The 25,848-nt window shown below is 42.0% G+C and overlaps 2 protein-coding genes across 2 annotated transcripts; one reads left to right on the top strand and one right to left on the bottom strand.

Moving 5' to 3' along the window:
* Positions 1-50: 50 nt before the first annotated feature.
* GPN1 (GPN-loop GTPase 1) lies at positions 51-25,159 on the top strand. Its single transcript, XM_063078365.1, has 14 exons — positions 51-173; positions 853-946; positions 2,381-2,420; positions 3,206-3,272; positions 11,009-11,046; positions 12,748-12,826; positions 13,039-13,133; positions 14,466-14,511; positions 15,161-15,307; positions 16,090-16,172; positions 17,392-17,431; positions 18,416-18,506; positions 22,393-22,500; positions 23,742-25,159. The coding sequence occupies exons 1-14, from the start codon at positions 63-65 to the stop codon at positions 23,825-23,827; spliced, it is 1,125 nt and encodes a 374-aa protein (XP_062934435.1). The 5' UTR covers positions 51-62; the 3' UTR covers positions 23,828-25,159.
* LOC134362993 (uncharacterized) lies at positions 5,319-7,632 on the bottom strand. Its single transcript, XM_063078477.1, has 2 exons — positions 5,821-7,632; positions 5,319-5,339 (listed from the first exon to the last, which is right to left on the bottom strand). The coding sequence occupies exons 1-2, from the start codon at positions 7,287-7,289 to the stop codon at positions 5,333-5,335; spliced, it is 1,476 nt and encodes a 491-aa protein (XP_062934547.1). The 5' UTR covers positions 7,290-7,632; the 3' UTR covers positions 5,319-5,332.
* Positions 25,160-25,848: the final 689 nt, after the last annotated feature.

Consider the following 25,848-nt stretch of genomic DNA (forward strand, 5'->3'; position numbering starts at 1 on the left):
CCCCGAACGCCGTGGAAGTCTCTCGAGACACACGCGGGGGAGGGGGCGGAGCCAGAAGAAAGATGGCGGCGCCCGCAGCTGCCGCGGAGCCGCAGGCTTCTGGGGGTCCTCGGCCCCCAGTGTGTCTCCTGGTGCTGGGAATGGCGGGATCCGGGAAAACTACCTTTGTGCAGGTGACGCACGGGCACGGGCGCAGTAGGGGCTCACGAGAGGTTGTCGGTGCTGGGCGGGAGGTCTCCTTTGGGGAGGTGGAGGGTGCCGGCGCGTGGCTTTCGGGAACATCTACACCGGTTCCTTCCTCGGAGAAGCCTTCTCGGACCCTAGCCTGGGTTAATTAAGGCTTTCTTCTGCCGCCGTCAGTGCATACTTGATGCAGCTTACCACGTTGTACTGGAATGGTCTTGCTGATAAAAGTGCCAGCTTTTTGAAGGCAGGGACTTAGGAGTAGCTCTAGAGATGAATACGGTGCCAGCACACAGGTTTTCCGTGAAGATTTGCCAGAGGATTATTTCTTGCGCGTCTGCCACGTTCCAGGCACTGGGGATACACCGAAAATGATGTAGACGAGGTTCTCTCATGAAGCAAATGTTTTAGCGGAGGAGGTAGAAAAAACCCACACACGTACATACAAAACAAGTAAATACGTGACAGAGTGGGAGAGATTCTGTTAGATGGGTGATAAAGAAAGGTAGCACTTGAACTGACAGTTGAATGTTGGAGGTGGACATGGGGTAGATATTGCAGGTAGAAGGAAATCTAAGTGCAAACGACTTGAGGCTTAGTCTATAAAGGAATGGAAGTTCTCTCGTCACCTCTTCGTCTCCCTCCAACCCTCTCCCCACATCTCTGCAGAGGCTTACGGGACACCTGCATAGCAAAGGCTCCCCACCTTATGTGATCAACCTGGACCCAGCTGTGCATGAAGTCCCCTTTCCTGCCAACATTGGTGAGTAAAACGTACTGTAACCTATGTGAAGTGCTTCAAAGAGAAGGGAAAAGCCTCCAGCCTGCCAGTCTTCAGTGACTTCAGTTTTCATTTTTTCTAAACTATGTACTTTATTCTGAGGAAAAACCCCTTGGATTTGCTTGAGTCCCTAAACAGGCTTCTTCCTTATTCACATTCTCTCTCAGTTTATTCCTTTTCCTTTCCTCAATTTCTTTATTTCCTTCCCGTTCACCTTTATCTCTCCCCTCTTTATGCCCCTAGAGTGGCTGGCTATTGTCATTTGGGAAAGTGAAGTGACAGAAAGCCAATACTCTCACTTCTAGGCCATAAACCCTTCAGCAGACTCTGATACCCAAACCGTTTTCATTTGGTTTTTTCCTTAAGGTTCAGTCAGTATAAGTGTTCTTGTGCTGTAATTCACTCACTGATATGTAGAGACCTTCTCCACTCCAAAAGTTACATGGGAAAATGTGTGTATATATGCATATGTGCATTGTTCTGAGGAGAGGTTCCCAATTTTCATCGAAGGAGTTTTTTAAGAGGAGTTTGTGACTGTAAAATACATTAGAATGAGTGTGATCCAGTGTCATAATTCTTGATAGGATCTAGGCTTCCTGATTTCCAGGCCATCATTGTGTGCTAATCCTCTCCCTTGTCTCTTAATCCTCTTAAGCTTCTTGTACCCCAAACATACTAATAAAAGGAAGACCTTGTATTAAGAAGCAGAGATAATTTTGGGAAGAGTTTGGGAAAAAATTTCCCATAGTCTCACTTAAAGGATGGAATTTGATAGTTGACGGGGGAAGTCTATAGATGAGTAGATAGGTTTAAGTAGATATTACTGGACAGATTGATTCCTTTTTTAAAATCATGTCTGCATTGTCTTTGTCACCAGTAGGCAATTAATAAGAAATAAGCTTTTTTTCATGATTTTTAGTTCCCTTTTTCTATGCATATGGCCACTGATACTCAGGTTATCTAAAACTTTTCACCTTGTCTTAGACCATCTCTACCATAACTTAAGAGCTCCTGTTCTAACATTCTTCATGGGTTACTTGGCAGTTATCCTTTGAAAGGAAGGAAACCAGTGTGAAGGTGGAAAAATTGGTAGAAAAGAATGCTGACGAGAGAAGCCCTAAAAGGGCTTCTCTTGCTTGTAGGGAAAGTGCTTTCAGGGCACCTTTTGCCCTTCTATTCTTTCTCCTAATGGTCTTGCTTCTTTTCCTGTTACAATTCAATAATCTTAGCTTAAAAGCTTAGAAAATGGATGTGAAAATTAACTCATATATCAAGAGAAAAACTTATTTTTTTCCTCATAGGAAACAGAGAAGACTTGAGAGGCCTGTTGGCTTAGGATATTATAGGTGGAGAGTCTCAAACTATATTGTTTCATATGTATTAAATTCTGGTTAATTCCTTTTCTTCTTCCCTCAGATATTCGTGACACTGTGAAGTATAAAGAAGTCATGAAACAGTATCCTTTTCCACACCTGCTTTGGTGTTGACTCATTCCTGGCTAGATGCTGTCTGTGTACTTTATGGCTTTGAAAGAGTGTTTTTGCCTTGTGAAATATACAAGCAAAAGCATCAATTGCTTTAAAGTAAATATTGGGAGGATGGAAGATGTCTGTGGAAGAGGTATTGTAGGTGATCAGAAATACTGTTTCAGCTTGTGATTTTAGTTTCCTCACCATCTCTTCAGACTGCAGGCTATTGTAATGAGAGAGCAGAGTGAGTGAGAGGCTAGCTAGCAGTCGCCTGGGTCCCCCAAGACAGTGTCGACTTGGAAGATACACCTATTGGTTACTACCTCTTCACACCAGGAAACTCAGAAATGAGTACGTTTAGTGGGATTAATTCCTAATACATTCCTATGTGGAATGTGTACTCTCCCTGTAAGTAAGTCTAAGTAGGAATTCTAGTTATAATCAGCAGATTGCTTGATTAGTGAGGATAAGAGTAAGGAGTATTATTTAGATGATCTTACTGACTAACGCCTGCAGATTCACTGCCTGATGCATCTATCTATAACATTTTGGTTCCTTTGCTTTCTTCAATTTGCTCAGCCATCCTTAAAATAATAAACCTCGATAGTGAATGTTTCCCTGGGAAGTTAAGGTTCTGTGTAGTCGAGGATTAGGTGGCCTATATCCATTAATGGAACACTAATGTCACAATGCTGTTTATGTGAGTGATATTCTAGACATGAACTTTATACTCTAATCTATAAGCAATTTGAGTCCTCAACTTAGTGTCTAGATATGGACTTGGGCCCAATGGTGGCATAGTGACCTCACTCAATCTCTTTGCTACCAGATTTGATCAGGTATGTCTGTTGTTTTTTTGGCGGCTGGCCAGTAGGGGATCTGAACCCTTGACCTTGGTGTTATAGCACTGCACTCTAACCAACTGAACTAACAGGCCAGCCCTAGGTATGTCTGTCTTTGTATTTGTAGACATGGCTCAGTAAAAACCTATGACCTTTAAGTGCCTTAGCTTGATCACATTGGAAAAGAAGAGCAGCAAACTTGAACATAAATATAGAATATAGGTAGGCATTTTTATAGACAGAGAAGTAAACTATGAGAAGATGATCGGTGTTGTGAGACATTTCACATTTAATATTTGCAACAGCCAATAAACAAAAATCCAAGAGACCGAGGTTCTTTTCTTGACCTATTATTGGCTTGTGGTGTTAACCCTGAGAATGGGATGGGGGACAAAGGGAGTGGGATGGGCTAGCAGGCGTACAATGGAAAGATAATAGGGCTTTTTACTTATGATAATTTTTGTCTTCCTTTAAGTTTTCTCTGTCACCTACTTCCATAAGTGTTTTATAATCATTAGTTTTTTGCTCTGATGTCACTCCATGAGACAGGCCATTAACATTTTACCAGAGTACCAAGAGATATGACTTGACAGTGACAGGTTAAGTCTTCAGCTTCTCAGGTGCTTGCATTGTGCCCCAGGATGTAGTTGCAGTGCTGCTGATGTGCTTCTTCAGTTCAGTGAGTTTATTCATTGGTGTCCTAAGACTGAGAACATAGAAGACATTCAGTAGGTGATGGTGCCTATCAGGCATGCCACCCTGGAGTGGGCCCTGTGATTTTTGTGTTGAAATTGGGTCCTGTTAGAATTGGTGTTGAAAGACTCCCGCAGTGGGTAGTCAGTCAGTTCAGGGAGACCCTCCCAAGGAACAGCGAAACCACGGCTTCGGATGCAAAAACAAGAGGTTTATTGAACACACAGGTACCCGGGCGACTCAGTCTTTCGAAAGACTGGCGCGCCGAGTAGAGCTCCTGGGTCCTTTTTATAGCAAAAAGCGCGGGTACAGAAGCGAGAAGCAAGGTAATTGGTTAGTTTAAATCAAGCCAGGGGTGAACTTCGGTCAAGTGGGAGTCCTTGAAACAGCTGAGGGGCACTCTTGAAACTTTAACTGACTTGTCTATTTCTGGGAACTATCCGCCCTTTGCCTCGGGCCGGGGCCCAGGTGCATAACCACAGATATCCTGTTTGACTCTGTTCCCCTTGTTTCTTAACTTGACTTTTTGGCTGTATTTTCCCTATACCCTTGTAAAAAGCACTTCCTTCATTCCCCCATTTCTCTTGTGGATCGCTCTAATCTTAGAGCGGAATTAAAAGTTATCTTCGCCATTTAAGGTTTGGTATTTTTGCCTAAGGACCAGAATCTTAACTGCACTTACCCTATCATTGATGAATTGGACTAGTCTATTGATGACGTAGGGCCCAAGGGTGAACAACAGAAGGAGGAGTAATAGGGGCCCGGCGATGGTTGACAGTAGGGTGGTCAACCAAGGGGAGTTATTTGATCTGGTTATAAGCATTTTCATAGTTTGAGTCAGGAGGCCTGACTCTTTTAGAGGCCGGTGCATCAATTTCTGGAATATCCCAAGCCTCGAGACCCGCCGCCAGGGCACATATATCAGGGGTAAGGGAGGGCCACCAAGTCCAAAGGGGGTGGACTTCTGTCTTGAACCAGACAACCTTTCCAGTTTGGGACAGTACCTGCCAGGTGAGGGTGTTGGGCTGGTTAGGGTTATTACTTGGTAGGCTTGCTCCGCCGCCGCCGAATGCGCAACTTAAGAGGATTATCAGTCCTCTCCAGCTCCCAGGATTCATCTGGTACGGAGGGTGGCGCAGGCTTGAGGTGAGAAGCATGTACCCAGGCTGCAATGCCGTCTACTTTTACCGCTGTTGGTGTGGTCAGTAGCACCAGGTACGGGCCTTTCCACCGAGGCTCAAGGCTGCCGGTCCGATGGCGCCTAACAAGCACTTGGTCTCCGACCTGGAACGGATGAGGGATGGCCACGGCACCTGGCTCGTATACCTCCTTGATCTGGTCCCAGATCTGGGTTTTTACAACTTCTAAAGCCTTTAAGTGAGTAAATAAGACAGGAAGAAAGTTATCATCGGGACCCAGTGTTCCTCCCAACTCAAGTATGGGGGGGGGTCCCCCGTGGAGGATTTCATAAGGGGTCAGACCAAGCTGGCCAGGGGTATTCCTGGCTCTGAACAGCGCTAAGGGAAGGAGGGCCACCCAGTCTTTTCCACCGGTCTCTAAGGCCAATTTAGTTAAGGTCTCTTTGATGGTTCTATTCATTCTCTCTACTTGACCTGAGCTCTGGGGCCTATACGCACAATGTAACTTCCAATTTATCCCCAGTTGTGTGGCCAGTCCCTGGCTTACCTGAGCAACAAAGGCTGGGCCATTATCTGACCCGATCACCTTGGGGATCCCGAAACGGGGCAGGATTTCTTCTAGTATCTTTTTACATACAGTCAGGGCCGTTTCCGTTTTGGTAGGAAAAGCTTCTACCCATCCAGAGAAAGTATCTACAAATACTAGCAGATACCTGTTCCCATACCGGCCAGGCTTTACCTCTGTAAAGTCTACTTCCCAGTATACGCCGGGTCGATCTCCCCGTTGTCTTTTTCCGGTCTCTCGGTAGGTGGTAGTCGCATTAGTCATGGCACAAGCCGGACACCGATTGGCGACTTCTTGAACGGTGGACCGGAGATTCGGGATGGAGAGGCTGGTGCGGCTCGTTAGTTGAAGGAGCTTTTCTGGTCCTAAGTGTGTTAGCTGATGTAACCGCTGAATGAATTCTTTTCCCTGGTCAGGAGTGAGCTCTCTTGGCTTGGTCCTAGCTTGAGCAGGCTCGATTGGCTCTTGAAGCTTTATAGTTTCTGCTAGCACCCTGACCGACAGGGCGGCTTGTTTTGCAGCCTCGTCGGCCCTCCGGTTCCCGGCCGCCACAGGGTTATTTCCTCTCTGGTGGCCCGGGCAGTGGATAATGGCGACCTGCTTAGGGAGGTGAATGGCCTCTAGCAGAGCCAGAATTTCTTCTTTGTTTTTAATGTCTTTTCCAGCCGAAGTGAGCAGTCCCCTCTGTTTATATATTGCCCCATGAATGTGAGCAGTGGCAAAAGCATACCTGCTGTCCGTGTAGATGTTGATGTTTTTTCCTTCGGCTAGGCGTAATGCCTGCGTCAAGGCGATTAGCTCGGCCTTCTGGGCTGATGTCCCTTCTGGCAGGCTGCTTGCCCATACCGTCCGTTTGCCATCTACGATGGCGGCCCCTGCTCTCCGCTTACCTTCCACAATGAAGCTGCTACCGTCTGTATACCAGGCAGGCACTCCGGGCAATGGCTGGTCCTTCAGGTCCCGTCGAGTCCCAGCTTCTTCAGCAAGGATTTCTGAGCATTGGTGTACTGGGGTGGATTCTGACTCGACTGGTAGTAGGGTAGCTGGGTTCAGGACAGCAGGGGGCGCGAAAGATATCCTTTCGTTTAGCAGCAAACTCTGGTAATGAGTCATCCTGGCATTGGTCATCCACCGATTGGGGGGCTGCCGCACGATACTTTCGAGGCTGTGGGAAGCAATCACAGTCACATTTTGCCCCAAGGTTAACTTATCAGCGTCTTTGAGGAGGAGTGCCACTGCAGCAACCGCTTTTAGGCAGGTTGGCCACCCACTGGCCACTGGATCCAGTTTTTTTGATAGATAAGCTACTGGCCGTCGCCATGGTCCTAGGGTCTGAGTAAGCACTCCTCGGGCCACACCGGCTCTTTCATCTACGTATAGAGTAAACGGTTTGGTGAGGTCTGGGAGAGCCAAAGCGGGGGCAGACAGCAAGGCTTCTTTTATGTGGTCGAAAGCCTTTTGATGCTTTTCAGTCCAGGTAAAAGGAATGTTTTCCCTTGTCAGAGGGTACAAGGGTGCAGCCAGGGAAGCAAACCCAGGAATCCAGAGCCTGCAGAATCCGGCAGTGCCCAGAAATTCGCGGACCTGCCTGGGGGTTGTGGGAGTGGGGATCTTCATAACTGTAGCTTTCCGGGCCGCGGTCAGCCATCTTTTTCCCTCTTTGAGCAGGTACCCCAAATAGGTGACCTCCTTCTGGCATAACTGGGCCTTTTTAGCTGATACCCGGTACCCCAACTTACTCAGTTCCTGCAAGAGCTTCTGTGTCCCTCTTTTGCAGCCTTCATATGTGGGAGCTGCCACTAGGAGGTCGTCCACATATTGGAGTAATATGACCTGGGGGTTGAGAGCCCTAAAAGGAGTTAAATCCCGGTGGAGGGCCTCGTCGAAGAGAGTGGGTGAGTTCTTGAACCCCTGTGGCAGCCGTGTCCAGGTCAGCTGACCTGTGTTACCTTTTTCTGGGTCTCTCCACTCGAACGCGAACAGTGGCTGGCTGTTGGGGTGTAGTCTGAGGCAAAAAAAGGCATCCTTGAGATCCAGGACTGAGTACCAAGTGTGACTAGGCGGAAGGGAACTCAGGAGGCTGTATGGATTTGGGACCGTGGGATGAATGTCTTGCACCCTTTTGTTAATTTCTCTCAAGTCTTGGACTGGCCGATAGTCATTGGTCCCTGGCTTTTTTACTGGTAGCAGAGGGGTGTTCCAGGGCGATTGGCAGGGCACTAAGACCCCTAGGTCTAAGAACCTTTGGATGTGGGGTCTGATGCCTTCCCGGGCTTCTTTAGTCATTGGATACTGTCGGACGGCCACCGGTGAGGCACCCGATTTCAGCTCTACTACTACTGGTGGGACGTTATTGGCCAGTCCCATACCTGTCTTTTCTGCCCATACGGTGGGAAAAAGTTGGAGCCAGGATGGGTCGATGGAGGGAGAGGCCGGCTTTTCATACAGCCGGTATTCTTCTTCTAGGTTTAGGACCAGGCACATGGTAGAGTGATCTCCCCATGTTACTTGTGGGCCCTCTGTAGAAAACTGGATTTGAGCTTTTAGTTTGGTCAGGATGTCCCGGCCCAACAGAGGAGTAGGGCACTCAGGTATGACCAAAAAGGAATGGGTCACTTGCTTATGTCCGACCCTTAAAAGTCTCTGTGTGGTCCAGGGGTAGACTTTGCTGCCGGTCGCTCCTACTACGACTGTCCGCCTGGACCCTACCTTCCCCATGGGTTGGGTCAGTACCGAATGTTCAGCCCCGGTATCGACCAGAAACTCGATGGGGGTCCCCTCCACTGTCAATGTTACCCTAGGTTCGGGGAGGGGGTCCGAACCTTGACTCCCCTAGTCGTCTAGGGATAGAACCCTAGCTTTTTTGTCGTTTTTCTTTTTTCGGGGGCATTCCCTTGCCCAGTGGCCTTTCTCTTTGCAGTAGGCGCACTGGTCCCTGTCGAGAGGAGGCCTTTTGTCCCTAGGTGTCGGTCTTGCCCGGTTGCTCAGGGTCCCTTTCTGCTTATCTGTAAACCCTTTATCACTTACTACTGTGGCCAAAATCCTAGTTAAATTTTTTTTTTCTTGGCGTTTATCACGCCGTCTCTCTCTCTCTTCTGTCTCTTTTTTTTCTCTTTCCTGTCTTTCTTCTTCTGTTTCTCTCTTGTGGTACACCTTTTCTGCCTCCTTTACTAAGTCTTGTAAGGAAAAGTCTTGGAGCCCCTCTAGTCTTTGTAACTTTTTCTTGATATCTGGGGCTGACTGGCCGATAAAGGCCATGGCAACTGCCGCCTGCTGTCCCTCAGAAGAGGGGTCAAACGGAGTGTATCTCCTATATGCCTCCATCAGGCGTTCCAAGAAAACCGAGGGGGGTTCTACCGGTCCCTGCAAGACCTCTCTTACCTTAGCCAAATTGGTGGGGCGCCGGGCTGCCCCTTTGAGACCTGCCACTAGAGTCCGGCGGTAGACCAGAAGACGCTCCCTACCTTCGGCCGTGTTGTAATCCCATTGAGGTCGATTGAGGGGGAAGGCCTCATTAATGAGGTTCTCGAGTTGTGTAGGGGCCCCGTTGTCCCCGAGAACGTTCTTGCGGGCCTCCAGAAGAATCCTTTCTCGCTCTTCAGTGGTGAAGAGGATCTGGAGTAGCTGTTGGCAATCGTCCCAAGTGGGCTGGTGAGAGAACATAAGGGACTCAAGAAGTCCCGTGAGTCCTGCTGGTTTTTCAGAAAAAGACGGGTGGTTAGACTTCCAATTGTAAAGATCTGCTGAGGAAAAAGGCCAATACTGTAGAGGGACCAAGCCATTAGGCTCAGCTGGGGGCCCTATGGCTCGGAGGGGCAAAGCTACGGTGGAGTCAGGACCGGAGCCGTCTCTCGGACTGCGAGGTTGGCGGCTCCTAGTCCCCGCAGCCGGTCCCTCAGGGCTAGGATCACCGGGCGCTCGGCCTGGTGCCGATCTGTTTCCCTGAGGGGCCAGAGGGGGCAGCGGAGCCGCCGGGTAAGGTGGGGTTTCAGAGAGAGAAAATAGGTCATCTGGTGTCGGGAGGACGGGGGGTTGGGGAGGGGCGGAAGGCTTCCTTGTAGGTGGCCTTTGAGTATTTTCTGATCCCGAAACAACAGCGACTTTGCTGGAGGGTGGCACCCAGGGAGGGGGATTCTGGGCGAGGTCTTGCCATACCACGACACAGGCAACCTGGTCCGGGTGTCCTCCGGTCTCCTGAAAAACAATCTTTTTAACTGCAAAAATGACAGTAAGATCAAAGGTTCCCTCTGGCGGCCAACCTACGCCGAATGTGGGCCACTCAGACGAACAGAAAGTCTGCCATTTTCCTTTTTTGATCTCCATGGACAGATTGTGAGCCCTGGCTTTGACATCTTTCCAATGATCTAGAGTAAGGGAGAGGGGCGTAAGGGCACTTTGCCCCATCTCGAAAATTTCCAATAGGGGAACGACGACGCAAAGACCTATCACAACTAAGACAAAAAGAAACCAGAAACGGCGACGAGACCGAGTGCCGTAGAAATAGAAGAAAGAGTCCGATGGCAGAGCGCGCCTCCCGAGACGCGGTGAGACCAAAACACAATAATCCTCTGCCAAGGGGTCCACCAGGCGTCCCTGGTCCTCCCCTGATCCTGGGACGTCTCCCAGGATTGCCGGGTGGCGAGCCCCCGAACACGTCTGTTCGCTACCCGCACTTCGCTCCCAGAGCGACTAACCCGGAACAAACTGAAACCAAAATGCGCGCGCTCAGAAAAGACAGTCGAAATCACTGAGTCAGACACAGAGACGAGACACAGAAACGAGACACAGAACGACTGCTGGCCAGCTTACCTCCCGTTGGTGGGTCGGTGGTCCCTGGGTGGGGGTCTCCGATCCCGGACGAGCCCCCAAATGAAAGACTCCCGCAGTGGGTAGTCAGTCAGTTCAGGGAGACCCTCCCAAGGAACAGCGAAACCACGGCTTCGGATGCAAAAACAAGAGGTTTATTGAACACACAGGTACCCGGGCGACTCAGTCTTTCGAAAGACTGGCGCGCCGAGTAGAGCTCCTGGGTCCTTTTTATAGCAAAAAGCGCGGGTACAGAAGCGAGAAGCAAGGTAATTGGTTAGTTTAAATCAAGCCAGGGGTGAACTTCGGTCAAGTGGGAGTCCTTGAAACAGCTGAGGGGCACTCTTGAAACTTTAACTGACTTGTCTATTTCTGGGAACTATCCGCCCTTTGCCTCGGGCCGGGGCCCAGGTGCATAACCACAGATATCCTGTTTGACTCTGTTCCCCTTGTTTCTTAACTTGACTTTTTGGCTGTATTTTCCCTATACCCTTGTAAAAAGCACTTCCTTCAGTGTCTTTTTCTTTTAGGTAATGAAATTTATCGAGAAGGCCCAGAACATGTCTAAGTAAGTGATTTCAATTTAACACCTCTTTATTACTCTGTAGTTGACACATTTCTAGGCTTTTTGGAGGATCCAGGATATCAGACTCTAAAGGGTTGTAGGTTAAGATGAAACCATTTGAAGTGAAAAAAATTGGGCAAGAAGATCATTAAGATGCTATATATAGTATAGAGCTAAATTTAATATTATCCCACCTCCCATTATTTTTCCCCAAATTTACATGGCTTCTTAGGAGGTATTTCAAGAATTTGTCCAAATTTAGTTGTCTATCTGCCTTCCCTTGGGAAACCATGCTTGTTGGCATTAAAGCGCCTGAAATACCTTTTTAATCCTTGTGTAAATGAATATAACTTACATGATTCAGAGAAAAGAGTTTTTTAATTAAAAAAATTTCAGAATATAAAAATATTTGTTCTTATTATCATTACCTACAATTAACTTGTTAAATTTTTTATAGGTTTACTTTTTTAAAAAAAGAAAGATAATTTGTTTTGTAAAGAAGGATATGTGCTCATTATAAATAATTCAAACCATGCATAATATTTAAAAGATGAATATATTACCATGATTCCCGCTAGTAATATCATTGTTCAGTGACTAGCATTCCATATGTTTCTAAGCATATATACATAGATAGAAGGATAGACGGGTAGAGGTATTTTTACAGAAATGAGATTATACTAGAGATAGTTTTTTTTTCCTTAAATAACAGCTTTATTGCGATATCATAGAGTTCACTCTTTTAAAGTGTATAATTTAATGTTTTAGTATGTTCACAAAGTTGTGCATTGATCACCACTGTCTAATTTCAGAATATTTTCATCATCCCAAAAAGAAACTCCTTATTCATTAGCAGTCACTCCTTATTTCCCCTTCTTCCAGGCTCCTAGTGGCTACCCCGTTTTATATCCCAACTGCAATATGATTTATACACAACCTCACTGACACTTATTGTCCTTGTTTTTGATTATAGCTATCCTGGTGGATGTGAAGTGATATATATGTTTGGAAAAATGTCTGCTAAAATTCTTTGCCTGTTTTTAAAAACACCTTTATTGAGATATTTCACATTGTCCTTGTTTTTGATTATAGCTATCCTGGTGGATGTGAAGTGATATATATGTTTGGAAAAATGTCTGCTAAAATTCTTTGCCTGTTTTTAAAAACACCTTTATTGAGATATTTCACATACCGTACAATTCACCCATGTAAAGTGTACAATTCAGTGACTTTTAGTATATTCACAGAATTGTACAACCATTACCACAATCAATTTTGGAACATTTTCATCACCTAAAGAAGACACCTCATGTTCTTTAGCTGGTACCCCCTTATCTCTTCATTCCTTCTTCTCCTATATCCCCAGTCCTAAGCAATCAGGTAGTTTTCCAAGAGATTTGCATTCTGGTTTTGCTTATCTCTCATTTTTAAGCAATGTGCTTCTATAACTATCACAGTTTCCCCTGTGATCATTTGCAGCCATTTATGGTCGGCTGCTCCTGCCCATTAGCATGAATATTGGACATTGAACAGAGTCTGGGAGAATATGATATACAGTTTAAGGGCAGTGGGAGGGAGTTAGACTTAGCAGTGTGCAGAGGTTATTCCATTCTTGGATAACCAGATGTTTACTGTTTTATGTGATGGAATATCTTTCCACATTGCATAAGTGTAATGCTTCTTTAATGGTTTTTCTTGATACAGATATGTCTTGATTGACACACCCGGACAGATTGAAGTATTCACCTGGTCAGCTTCTGGCACAATCATCACTGAGGCCCTGGTGAGTATCCTAGGACTTGTTACTGAGAGTAGCTAGAGAGGTTGACTAGATTAGCATCTTTTTTATTGCTTGGGACTTTATATGGGAGGGAGTTGCAGAAGCTCTGCACATTGCCTGAAGTGGTTTTTCCTTGCTGCTAAGGAAGGTAGGATAAGAGTTTGGGGACAGGTCACAAGCCCTCTGACCAAGCTTTGATTATTTTGTGGCTTTAGGCATCCTCATTTCCAACAGTTGTCATGTATGTAATGGACACATCACGAAGTACCAACCCTGTGACCTTCATGTCCAATATGCTCTATGCCTGCAGGTAAGTGATTATTGGTGGGCACGGTGTTCCATCAAGGTATGAGGCCTCCGTTTCTTCTCTTCTTCCTTTTTGCTTTTGAGTCCTGGTTGCTTACCCCTACATTTGTGTTCATTCAGGTTTGCTACTCAGTTGAGTTGGGGGAAGGTCAGAGGAGAAAAGAGGCACATGTGCTATTGGCATTCTCTCTCAGCATCTTCTTATCTTCTTCCCTTGCTTGTTACAGAAACAGGTGGTGTATGAATATGAACCTTCTGGTAGTTGCTTCCACTTGAATGACATCCAAGTCTAAATAGAATAGAGCCCTCTGGTCTAAATGCTGCTTTTATGTGTTATGATAGGTAGTGAAATTGTAACATGAAGAAATACTATGAATAAAAAGATTTATCTATAATTCTAAAATACACAGGTATGCCCCAAATGTGGTGCCATTAGGAGAGGAAGGACATGCCTCACTAGACTATGTTAATGCATTAAGACTGAGGAACAAGGCAGACCATTATTAAAGCTGAGAGAATTTAATTTGGGGTTACACAAAACCCATCACCAATATTTGTCTCCACTAATATGACTAGGGCATATCCCTTCTGTTAGATGCAAAAATTCCTGATCCAAATAGAAATCTGATGATTTGACAGCATTATTTCATTTTCATGTTAATTGTTTAACTGATACTTATTTGATTAGCCTGATTATGGTAATCATTTCACAATGTATATATATCAAAACATCACACTGTACACATTAAATATATACAATCTTTGTCAATTCTACTTCAATAAAGCTGGAAAAAAAACATTAAAAATTTTTCAATTTGTAGGGCTGGCCAGTTAGCTCAGTTGGTTATATTATGGTGCTGATAACACCAAGGTTCAGGGTTTGATCCTTATACTGGCAAGCCACTAAAAAAAAAAGTGAAAAAAATTTTTTTCAATTTGTAAAATGTCTTTTTTAAAAAATTTTTTTACCTGGCATTTTTAGGGATTAAAGTGTTAATGCTTATAAAACTGCTTAGCAAAGTGCCTGAACTATAATAGGTATTTGATAAATGTCCATTTCCTCCCCTGAAAGAAAAAACTAAACAAAAAATAGGATCAATATCAAAGAATTATTACTCTAAACAAGAGTGAATGTGTTGTGTGTCATTTGCTTGGTAGGGTGGTGGTCATTTTCCTCTTGGGAAAGGAGAATATGTGAGTGCCATGTAAAAGTGGATAACTATATTTTAGAGTCTGAACCTCTTTTCCTTCTCTTTACTTAATACCAACAGACTGACACCCAGCAAGCAAGCATTTAAGTGCTTTTACTAATAATGTCTCAATGTTTGATTTTCAGCATCTTGTACAAAACCAAGCTGCCTTTCATTGTGGTCATGAATAAAGTAAGTGGTTCCTTCCTGATGTGAGTCAGCATTTCTTTTTCATTAGAACTTTGTGGTTAGGTTTGGGAGCGTGAGAAGGATTATTTCAGATGCTGGAGAGCAGATTCAGGCTTTACTGAAGAAAAATCATAGGCACTTCTAGGAAATGGATTCAATCCAATTGAATGAATATTTATCACGGACTCTCATCCAAAGTTATTTTAGGCTAGAGTAACCCCTCAACCATAGTGTACAGGTTATCCCTCAGAATCAGTACTTTGTAAGTAGGGTAGGGAAAAACTAGTCTATTGGACGTAGCAATTAAAAAAAAAAAATACAAACTTCCCTGTTGTTGGTTGATGGCTGGGATGCAAGAGACTGCTTGACTTCAGAGCCTGAAATGTGCTCGTCCACTGTGGCTCTGGTTATTTGGCAGTGGATGGTGAAGGATCTACCTCAACCATGAGAACACACATCTTCATTTAATTATATATAGTACACAGCAATCTTGGCTGTTTGTGCTTTGTTGCAATGGAGAAGGAAATGGGGGAAAGAAAATATAGATGATATGCTCTTTGCTGTCACCACATAATTTAAAAAACTGTTTTTGCCCTTGTTTAGTATGTAACCTCATCTCTGGTTGCTGATAGTTGCCTTCTCTCTGGAACAGACTGACATCATTGATCACAGCTTTGCAGTGGAATGGATGCAGGATTTTGAGGCTTTCCAAGATGCCTTGAATCAAGAGACTACCTACGTCAGTAACCTGACTCGTTCAATGAGCCTGGTGTTAGATGAGTTTTACAGCTCACTCAGGGTAAACTCTCTCCTGCTCACCCTGATAAGGTTAACTTTTCAGATAACCTCCTAACCCATAGATCTGACTTGGAACCTAGCTTAGAAGGAAGTTCATTACCTTCTGAAAAACATTGCTTATTAAATACTGTGGGGCTTATTAAATACTGAGGGTAGTTCAAAAAGTTTATGGAAAAATTGAATTAAAAGATAATATGAATTATTCCATGAACATATTGAAGACCCTTTATAAGATAGGGACCCAACCTTCAGAGAGTGTATGGTATAGTTAGGAAAGAAGGCTATACAAAGAATTCAAACACATGATATATTGTGGTAAGTACCTTAAGAAGGGTTGAAAGTTGGGCCTGATGTTTGTGAGAGGCAGATCAAAATGAGGGATTTTGGATGGTGTAGCATTAGAGGTATGCTATGAAGGAATGGTAGGATTTATGTAAGCAAAATCAGGTGTGGGTTGCAAGGAGTACATTAATTGTCCAAGCAAAGGCATCAAGAGAACAGAAAGTGGTTTGGTTTGGTTTGTAAGGGTATAGATAATAATAAGTCCTGCCACTTGTTTGGTCTTTATTATACCTTTCTTTTTCAATTTTTTATTTTCCATAGACTTATTTCCATGACTTTTGACTAGGTGTGCTGTTTTGTTTTTAGCTCGACTTTTTGCCCAGGACTTCTCAAAGTATCTAAACCTCTTTTATGAAGATTTTATGACATTTCAACAAATAATGTACACCATTTAACATATACAGTAGATTCCTCAGTGGCATTTCTGATGCTTTTTGGCAGGTGGTGGGTGTCTCTGCTGTTCTGGGTACTGGCTTAGATGAACTCTTTCTTCAAGTCACCAGTGCTGCAGAAGAATATGAAAGGTGAGAATAAAGGACAATTCTATTGATGACATTCTTAGTAAACTCTCTGATATGACAGCAGTTTTGCCAAGCAAAGCATTTAGGTTTTCATCATGTATGTATTATATTTGCCCTGCATATGTGTACTGGATCTGACCACACTTAGGGATTACAAGTCCCCATTAATTTTTTTAAAAAATAGAAATACAAAATCTTTATTGTATTGAATGATTAAGAGCAGGGGTCATCAGACTTTTTCTGTAAGGAGCAAATAGTAAATATTTTAGGCTTTGTGGGTCATATAATTTCTGTTGCAACTACTCATCTCTGCCATTTTAGGATAAAGGCATCCATAGACAATTTGTAAACAATGGTATGGCTATGTTCCAATAAAACATTATTCCTAAGAACAGGCAGCAGGCTGGATTCGGCATAAGGTTGTTGTGAGGATTATTTGAGAAAATATGTGTAAAGCACTTAGCACAATTGCTGACATATAATAAGAACATTTCATAATACATGGTTGTTGTAACTATTGTCATTCTTTGTATAGGAATTCCATTAACCTAAAGGGAAGTGGAGTCAGAGCACCTGTACACTTTCCTTAAGCCAGTGGCTTGACAAGCATGCTCCTTTGGCTTCATATTTTGCACAATCCTAACAACCACATTGTGATTTTCAGACACATTATTTTGATTTTGATTTTGATTCATCAGAGAGGATTTTTTTGTGTTATCAAAGCCTCAGGATAGACTCTTGTCTGTATCCTTTCATTGATGTTGCTCATGTAAACCACACAGTTATATATTGGACTTCCTGAGCTCAACAGACCTATCTTCTTTTACTCATCTCAAATGTTTATTTCAAGTGAATGATGAGCTCCTCAGTCATGGTCTCTCCAGTGCTAATCTTCCTAGCTCAGCAGTCAGGATTTTGTCTCTTTCCTCGTTTTAAGGTGGGGGCAGGCACCTTGGCTTTTATTTTATTTTAGTTTTTTGGGGGTTTTTTGGTGACTGGTTGGTACAGGGATCTGAACCCTTGACCTTGGTGTTCCAAACACCTTGGCTTTTAATTTCATAGGTGTCGACTCTGTCAGTGACTGAGACTTGTTAACATCTAATATTTGGTGATGAAGTAAGATCTTTTAATATTGTCAGAGTCTTAGGAAAATAGAAGTGATGGGGGGGGGTGGGCTGAATAGATTTAAGCAAAGGAATTTAGGAAGTGTTTCTCTTTCTAGGGAGTATCGTCCTGAATATGAACGTTTGAAGAAATCACTGGTAAGAAAGGCTGTTTATATATTTTAGGGCTATTAAAAAAAACAGCCTCAATCCTGATGATATAAATGCTTTTGTTTGTCTATCAGTGTATCTTTTATTTAATTTTTTCCAGCTTTATTGAGTTATAATTAACTAATAAAAGTACAATGTATCTTCTATATACTTATTTTAAATTTGTAAATTTGTATTGATATATTGCTATGTTGTCTGGTTGCAGAAAGATCCCTTATTTTTCTTGTCTTTGAATTTTAATTTTTAAAAATCAGATTTTTCCCATTATATGTACTAAACCCTTCTTATGCCCCACCTCCACTCCTACTCCAAGTTTAATTTAAAGGCTAGTTGTAGGGGCTGGCCTGTGGCTCACTTGGGAGAGTGTGGTGCTGATAACACCAAGGCAGCGGGTTCGGATCCCTATACAGGGATGGCCAGTTAGCTCACTTGAGAGAGCGTGGTGCTGACAACACCAAGTCAAGGGTTAAGATCCCCTTACCGGTCATCTTTAAAAATAAATAAATAAATAAAGGCTAGTTGTAGAATTTTGTTTAAGAATAGAAAGGTGGTTCACAGCTGTTATCCCAAATGAGAAAATGTTCTGCCCCTATAGGCTACATTGGGTCTTTTATCACTGAGCTTTCCTGCCATGTCTGCTTGAGGGTTCTTTTGATATTTTTGTCCAATTGCTGAATCCTCTAATTCAGTCTGCAGAGCCCTCCTGTCTAAACTTCTACTGTACCCTCAGCCTACACAACTCAGTGTTTCTGTCCTCATTTCAGTCTTCCCTTATCTGCCTCAATGTTTAGCCTCTACTACAGGGTACTTTAAAAAGTTCATGGATAGATTTGTGGTATCTTTAATTCCATTTTTTCCACAAACTAGTTGAAGTACCCTTGTGTTTATATAATTCCTCATGTCCACTTAGAAGTCTGGGATCTAATTTGAGGCTCCTTTTTGAATATGATGACATTTTCTCCATATATACAGGCTAGTGCACAGAGCCAACAGCAGAAAGAACAACTGGAACGCCTTCAGAAAGATATGGGCTCCGTAGCCTTGGACACGGGAACTGCGAAAGGTATCTGAGGGTCTTTTGGTCTTAGGAACTAAAAAGAGGGTACACGTATTTCCATTCAGCAGGAATATATTTATATATGAGAGAGGGATAAAGAGAAAAGGATAAAGGAAGTGTGGTTTTATAATATATATATCATATGTGTATATTTTATATGATTTGGAAAGACAAACACCTGAAAATTGTATACAACTATACCACTTTGGGTTCTTCCTTCAGGAAGTTTTTGCTTTACTTTGGCAAGATACTTGATGTCCACTGTTACTTTTTTTTTTAAACTTTTTAATCCCTCCTGCCCCACAATTTTGTTAGTTTATTTTGACCTAATTTCAGATTTAGAGAAAAGTTGCATAAATAATACAAAGAATTGCCATAACTCTTCAGATTTCCAAAATGTTAACATTCTACCATATTTATGTCTTCCTTTCTTTCTCCTTCCCTCCCTTTTTCCCTCTCTCTCTCCTTTCTCTCTCTCTCTCTCTGTATGTGGTATATATATGACTTTATATATTAGGTAAATATATATTACTTTTTCCTGAATCATTTAAGAGTAAGTTACAGATATGCTCCTCCTTTACCTTGAATACTTCAGTGTCTGTTTCCTGAAAATAAGGAAAAGATTTTATTTTGTATAACCTGATTGCAGTTATCAAGAAATCGGGAAATTAACATTGACACAGTACTATTATCTTATATATAGACCTTATTTGTATGTAGCCATTTGCCCTGTTAGAGCAGGAGAAAATCCGGGATGTGCATTGCATTTAATTCTCATGTGTCTTAGTCTCCTTTGGTATGGAACAGTTCCTTAGTCTTTCTTTGTATTTCATTTTTTTTTTTTTTTTTTGGCGTTTTTTCGTGACCGGCACTCAGCCAGTGAGTGCACCGGTCAGTCCTATATAGGATCCGAACCCGCGGCGGGAGCGTCGCCGCGCTCCCAGCGCAGCACTCTACCAAGTGCGCCACGGGCTCGGCCCTTTCTTTGTATTTCATGACGTTGACAATTTTTTTTTGTTTGTTTTTTGTTGGCTGGTAAGGGTGATCCAAACCCTTGACTTGGTGTTATCAGCACCATGCTCTAATCAAGTGAGCTCACCAGCCAGCCCAACATTGACATTTTTTAAGCATATAGGACAGTTATTTTATAGAATGTCATTCAGTTTGGGTTTTCCTGGTGTTTCCTCATGATTTGATTCAATTGATGAACTTTTGCCAGAACTTTATGGAAGTTTTGTTTTTTCAGCACTTCACATAGGCAAATGATGTTGATTTGTCCCATTACTGGTGTTAACTTTGATTACTTGCATAAAATGGTGTCTGCCAGGTTTCCTCATTGTAAAGTTATTATTTTTCACTTAGTAATAAGAATTTTGTGGAGTGATGCTTTTGGAATATAGAAATAATCTTTAAGTTTTCAAATGTTCACCTATTAATTTTAATATCCATTGACATGGTAGGGATATTATTCATATATCTATGATACATGTTGCACATGTATTCTTCCTGTTTTTCAGTTGTTCTTTGACTTTGTTCATGGTGTTATTTTGCCATGGAAAAGTTTTTATTTTTTGTTTTGAAGCAGTCAGATTTACTTATCTTCTCTCTTACTGCGTCTGGCTTTTTAGAAAGCCTTTACCTACACCTATGTTAAAGAGGAATTCACCCAGGTTTTATTGTAGTACTTATATGGTTTTCTTTTCTAAGTTCAGATCCCTGATACATTTAGAGTTTATTCCTGGGTATGGTATGAGGTACAAATCTGTTATCTTTACATAAATAGTTGTACCCTCACTATTAAAAAGTCTACCATTGCCTCAGTGGTTTGAGATGCTATTTCTATAATATACTAAAGTTCCATGTGTACTTGGGTTTATTTCTGAACTTTCTATTTTATTTCACTGGACTATTTACTTATGGGCCTGTATCATGTTGTTTTAAGTATGTAGAGGCTTTATCATCTGTTTCAATATCTGCTAGTCCCCCCTGATACTTCTTAGTTATACTTCCCTGGCTATTCTTGCATGTTTCTTTTTCTACATGTACTTTAGTATGAACTTATCTAGCTTTCTAAAAGAGCTTTTTGGTATTTTTATTGGGATTATGTTATATTCATTATTTAATTTAGGAAGAACTGACATCTCTATGATGTTGAGTCTTCCTATCCAAGAACAAGGAATGTTTTTCTATTTGTCATGTCTACTCGTATCTTTTGAGAGTGTTTTAAAGTTTTCTTCATGTAGGTTTTGCATAGTTTTGTTAAATTTATTCCCTGAATTCTTTGTTACTGTTGAAAATGGGATTTTTCTGAACCATTATATGTTCTACCTGATTTATGTTTTTGTGTATGAAGGCTTTTGACTTCTGTATATTAGTCTTTTTATCCTGCTACTTTACTGAATTTTTTTATTATTTGAGTTAGTTTTATCACTGACTCTACAGGGTTGGTGCATATATCTAAATATACACACCCGCAACCGTCTACCCACACATTGATGTACTGCCCTCAACACAAGTGGGCATGTCTTTGCAGCTCAGTGGGATGCTGCAACCAAATTGGATATACTTTTTTTGATAATATGCTCCATTTTATTTAGTTATTTGAGTAATAAATTGGACATAATTTTAGCAACACTAGCATTTTTTTTTTTTCTAGGACATCTTTCTTAAAGGAGTGAAGTTTCTGTTCATGAAAGCTATTGCTATATGTCTAGTGGAGAACAGCAAAGCTGGAAACTAGTTTACCAGTTTAACTTCCCTGTGTCATCCTTGTTGCACACCTCAGCAACACAAATTTCTGTGTGTCTTGGTCCTTTAGAATCAGTCATGAATATGTGAAATGACAAGTGTTAAATCTCCTGCTGCAAGGATCTGCTCAGCTCAGATAATCTGTTGGAGGTTGGGGGAGTTTCAGTAAATGATTTGAGGAAAATCACTACTAGTATAGTTGCATAATTCTTAGGCACAGAATGAAGCATTTACTGTCAGCACATTCTGTCATTCTTTCTCAGGGCCACAGGCCCCTTGAGATTTGTACCCCTTGATGTTGCTGCCTTTGGACCCTTATTCCCCACCTGAACTTTCCACAAGCCTCATAGGTCCCTGAATGGAGAGGTAGTGTCTTCCCATGGATTTAGGCTCTTATAAAACTAACCTCAGCAGGCTGAATCTCTTGCCAGTAATTACTTGATTAGACTTTCTTCTGATTATTGGAGCTCAGCCCTTACTAGTTTCCCTGAATAGGGAATTTTACTTCTTTGTTGTTTTTTGTTTTGTTTTGTTTCTGGTGGCTGGCCGGTATAGGGACCGAACCCTGGACCTTAGTGTTATCAACACCATGTTCTAACCAACTGAGCTAACCAGCCAGCTCAGGAATTTTACTTCTGTTATTATTTGATTTTCCCTTTTTTCCTCCTGCCTCCTGTTCTTGAATAATTCCCTGGATCTTCTATTCTATATCATTCCACGCTGTGCTTTCTTCAGGCCCTCTCTGAACTTACATTTCCACCAGGAAACTTCCTTAGCACTCCACACTTTAACCCTGACTCATCAGCACTCTGGATCTGCTCAGATGTCTTTAGCCTTCATAGGAAAAACCATAGCCTCTTCCAACTGTGAATTAGTAAAAATGAACCATGCTACTACTAAAAGCAAGCTTGTTGAAAATTATTTTCCTCAGCTTAAAAAATGGGACTCCTTGGGCTGTTGGGCCCATGAAAGCACTCTGTGAACTAAAGTATTGTAGAAATGTTAAGTAGTATTAACAATACATTTAGAAGAGATTAAGATCCTGCATTTATATTCATCCTGCCAATTTATAATCATAGTTACTTGTTGATTAAATATCACCTTTTTGAGTAGGCATATGTACTGATAGGTGTTTTCACTGTAGATAGCTTATCTCCTGTGCTGGACCCTTCTCAATTGATCCTGACTCGAGGAACCTTGGATGAAGAGGATGAGGAAGCAGAGAGTGATACTGATGACATTGACCACAGAGGTGAGAGGTGGCTCATGAAAACAGCAGCTGCGAATCCTCGCATCGTTTGCTCAGGAGTTTCTTATTGTTGAGAGAAGACCTTAAGCATGCAGCCAGTAATAGGGGAGAGAAGAGATGGTAAAGGATACAGCACCAGGAAAGTTTCTTGTCCTGAGAGTTCCTGGCCTTCCTACTCAATGGTTAATATTGAGCTGATTACAGGCCTTTTATTGCTCTTGTGTCCTGTCTTCTTTAGGTCCTAACTCAGTTTGAGGAGTCAGGATTTTTGTTTGTTGTAGTTAGTGTTTTAAGAATACATAAATAAGTCTTAGCAAAGACTTAAACCTGTCAGAAAGGACTATAACAGTGAGGATAGAATGGCTCTGGAAACCCAAATTCCACTTGGCATAGTTTTATGGACTATGAACAGAATCTAATTCTTGAAACAGCCCCAGGATTTAAGTCTTAGATATGACCAAGAGCAAACCTCTCTTTACTCTTTAGCTTGGTGCTAACATGTAAACTGTTTCATTTAATCAGATTTATTAAGATGTAATTTAAGCGTGTAGCTTGATGAGTTTTAACAAATTTATACAGTCTTACAAACACGATTACAGTCAAGGTATAGAACACTTGTGTCACCCTGAAAAGTTCCCTCATGCCCTTTTATTCAGTCCCTTTTCTGAACACCTAGTTCCTTTCAACCACTGATTGATTTGTTCCTATAATCTTGCCATTTCCAGAATGTCGTATAAATGGAATCACAGTATTTAGCCTTTTGCACTTGACTGTTTTCGCTCAGTTTAATGCTTTTGTGATCTATGTTGTTGCATGTATCAATAGAATGTTCTTTTATTGCTGAGTAATATTCTATTATGTGGATGTACCACAATTTCTTTATCCATTCCGGATTGATACTTGGGTTGATTTTAGCTGTTAGGAGTAAAGATGCTATAAACATTTGCAAATAGGTCTTTGTATGGACATATGTTTTCATTTCTCTCAGTTAAAAAGACCTAGGAGTTGGACCTTATTTCAACGACTTTATGAAGGAGGTATTCTCCCCACTTACAAAAAAATTGCATTTTGGGCAACGTGATAAATAGAGCATGCTTCTGGGAGCCATTTCCTTATCAGGAGAAATGAGTACTTATTTTCTTAAAAATAAAGTACTGTTTTTGATGAATGGGTGACAGGAGCTCTAATCCACTTGTCTAATGAGAGAGAGTTTAAAAAGAATTACTCTTCTTTTTTCCTTGCAGTTACAGAGGAAAGCCGTGAAGAGCCAGCATTCCAGAATTTTATGCAAGAATCAATGGCACAATACTGGAAGAGAAACAACCAATAGGACATTTTAGGAAACTTCACTTGTTTCTATAAGTCCAAAATTTTGGAGCTCCATGTGAAAGGACTATCCTTACCTCTGATAGGGGGCTACTATAAAGGTCAATTTTCTTCAGAGTAGCAGAGTTTCTTACTAGGGAAATCTCCTGACTCCGATGAAGTCAGTGATAGAAGACCCTTGGACCTGATTCTGTCTTGGCTGTTCCACTGTACGTATGCAAGGACAGATAATATTGACTGTTCTAGGAAGCTAATATTCCTTCAGGCCTACAACTTCAAGTTTTATTATATGAATTCAAGTACTTTTGCTGCCGATGGATAGAATAGAGAACTTACTGTCCCGGTGACCACTTCAAATCTCTATTATAGGCTGGATATATAGCCTCTACTTCCACCGCATCTTGCCCTTGACTCTGTACCATGAGTTGCCCTTCTGTTAGCAGAAAGGGAAAATTTGAGCTTGTCCAGAGTGGCAGTGGAGTCTCCTTAGCAACCATTCAATGTTGGTATGAAATGTACCTCACACTGGGTAGCTCACCATAGGACACCAGGTTTGTTGAAGAAAGTGGGCAAAAAAAACTTATGAGTAAGAATCCTGTCTCAATGGTGACTTGGGTAAAGAGTTTTTAACTTTGTTGTAAGCCTGCCTGTCATGATTTCAAATTAGAAAATTATGTAAATCACAAACAGGTTCACTTCTCCTGTTCAACAGAGAGGCTTAAAGCCACATGTCCAAACCTGTTTCAATTAAGCTGATGTTTACTGAAGTTTCCTATGTACACATACTAGTAGCCAGGTACAGAGTCATGCCATGTTTGTATTGTACTTTGAATTTAATGCAGAGTATCCTTGGTGATTTACTCCAAGGCTATAGATTTGAAGGAGGTACACATTCTTTACATAATAGCCATTATAAGGGTTTGCCCTGCCTTTACAGATCCTTTACAGTATCTTAAAACATAGTACATTTCTCTCAAGAAGTTTTATCCCTGCCTAATTTATATTCCAACTTTTAGTGGTTCTCAGAATGTGGTCTTTGTACCAGAAGCATCAGCATCACCTGGGAAATTGTTAAACACACCTCTCAAAACCCACTGAATCAGAAACTCTAGGGGTGGAGCCCAGCAATCTGTTTTAATAAGTCCTCCAGGGGATTCCAGTGCACACTAGTTAGAACCACTGCTCCACCTCACACAGCCTATGACATAATTCCAGCCAGGTGAATTACAGGTACCAATCATCACATGACTTGCCTTATCAAAGAACCCTAATCTTGACCATCTGGTGCCTATTCTCCAATTTAAACATTCTGAAGCAATAAAAGTATTTTATTTTACCATGAAGTATTAATATCAATATTCTACACCTAGTGTGACACACTGGTCTAAAAATTTGAACCTGTTCTTTAAGAGGAAACCATTTGCAAAGCAAAACTCTGAACATACTTTTTTCCTCTGCAGTGCCTTTGAATACTTCTTCCTTACAGAATAACTTGTCTCCTCTATGGTATAAGCTCCAGAAGGGCAAGGACTAAGTTTTAATCATCTTTGTATCCCTTGCACAGGACCCAGCACATAATAGGTAATCAGTAAATGTTTGCTAAATGAATTACACAGATGGCCACTTTCATTAATAAACAAGGGAGAATGAAGCTAAGACTGGAACAGGAAGGGTTTAGGTAAGCGTGCTAAGGATTTATAATTAGTAAACTTATAAATTATCCATTGAATTATAACCTCATTTTGTTGCTATTGCATTCACCTTTATTCTGAATGCCTGGGATACTTAAGACACTCAGTAATTTACAAATTAAAGCTGTGCCTTATTTTTGGTCTTTAAAAGTGGTCTAAATTTCATAAGACTAGTATTCTTCATCAGAAAACCAAACTTCAGTTTATTTAACATGCTGGCATCCATTCCCAAGGCAAATGCTCAGTAAGAGTCTGAACATCTGAGGGGCCCTGGCCATTTTCCTATAGTTTCCCTACAACCGACTCCTTCAGGGTCCCTTGCCATACAATCTAC

This window comes from Cynocephalus volans, chromosome 14, assembly GCF_027409185.1.
Source record: "Cynocephalus volans isolate mCynVol1 chromosome 14, mCynVol1.pri, whole genome shotgun sequence".
Taxonomy (NCBI): domain Eukaryota; kingdom Metazoa; phylum Chordata; class Mammalia; order Dermoptera; family Cynocephalidae; genus Cynocephalus; species Cynocephalus volans.

Excerpts from the sequence above, each read along its gene's own strand:
- LOC134362993 (XM_063078477.1), bottom strand. The coding sequence starts at position 7,289 with ATGAAGATCCCCACTCCCACAACCCCCAGGCAGGTCCGCGAATTTCTG.
- GPN1 (XM_063078365.1), top strand. The coding sequence starts at position 63 with ATGGCGGCGCCCGCAGCTGCCGCGGAGCCGCAGGCTTCTGGGGGTCCT. Across the intron at positions 12,827-13,038 it reads CAATCATCACTGAGGCCCTG|GCATCCTCATTTCCAACAGT; the intron begins GTGAGTATCCTA and ends TTGTGGCTTTAG. Across the intron at positions 16,173-17,391 it reads GCTGCAGAAGAATATGAAAG|GGAGTATCGTCCTGAATATG; the intron begins GTGAGAATAAAG and ends TTCTCTTTCTAG.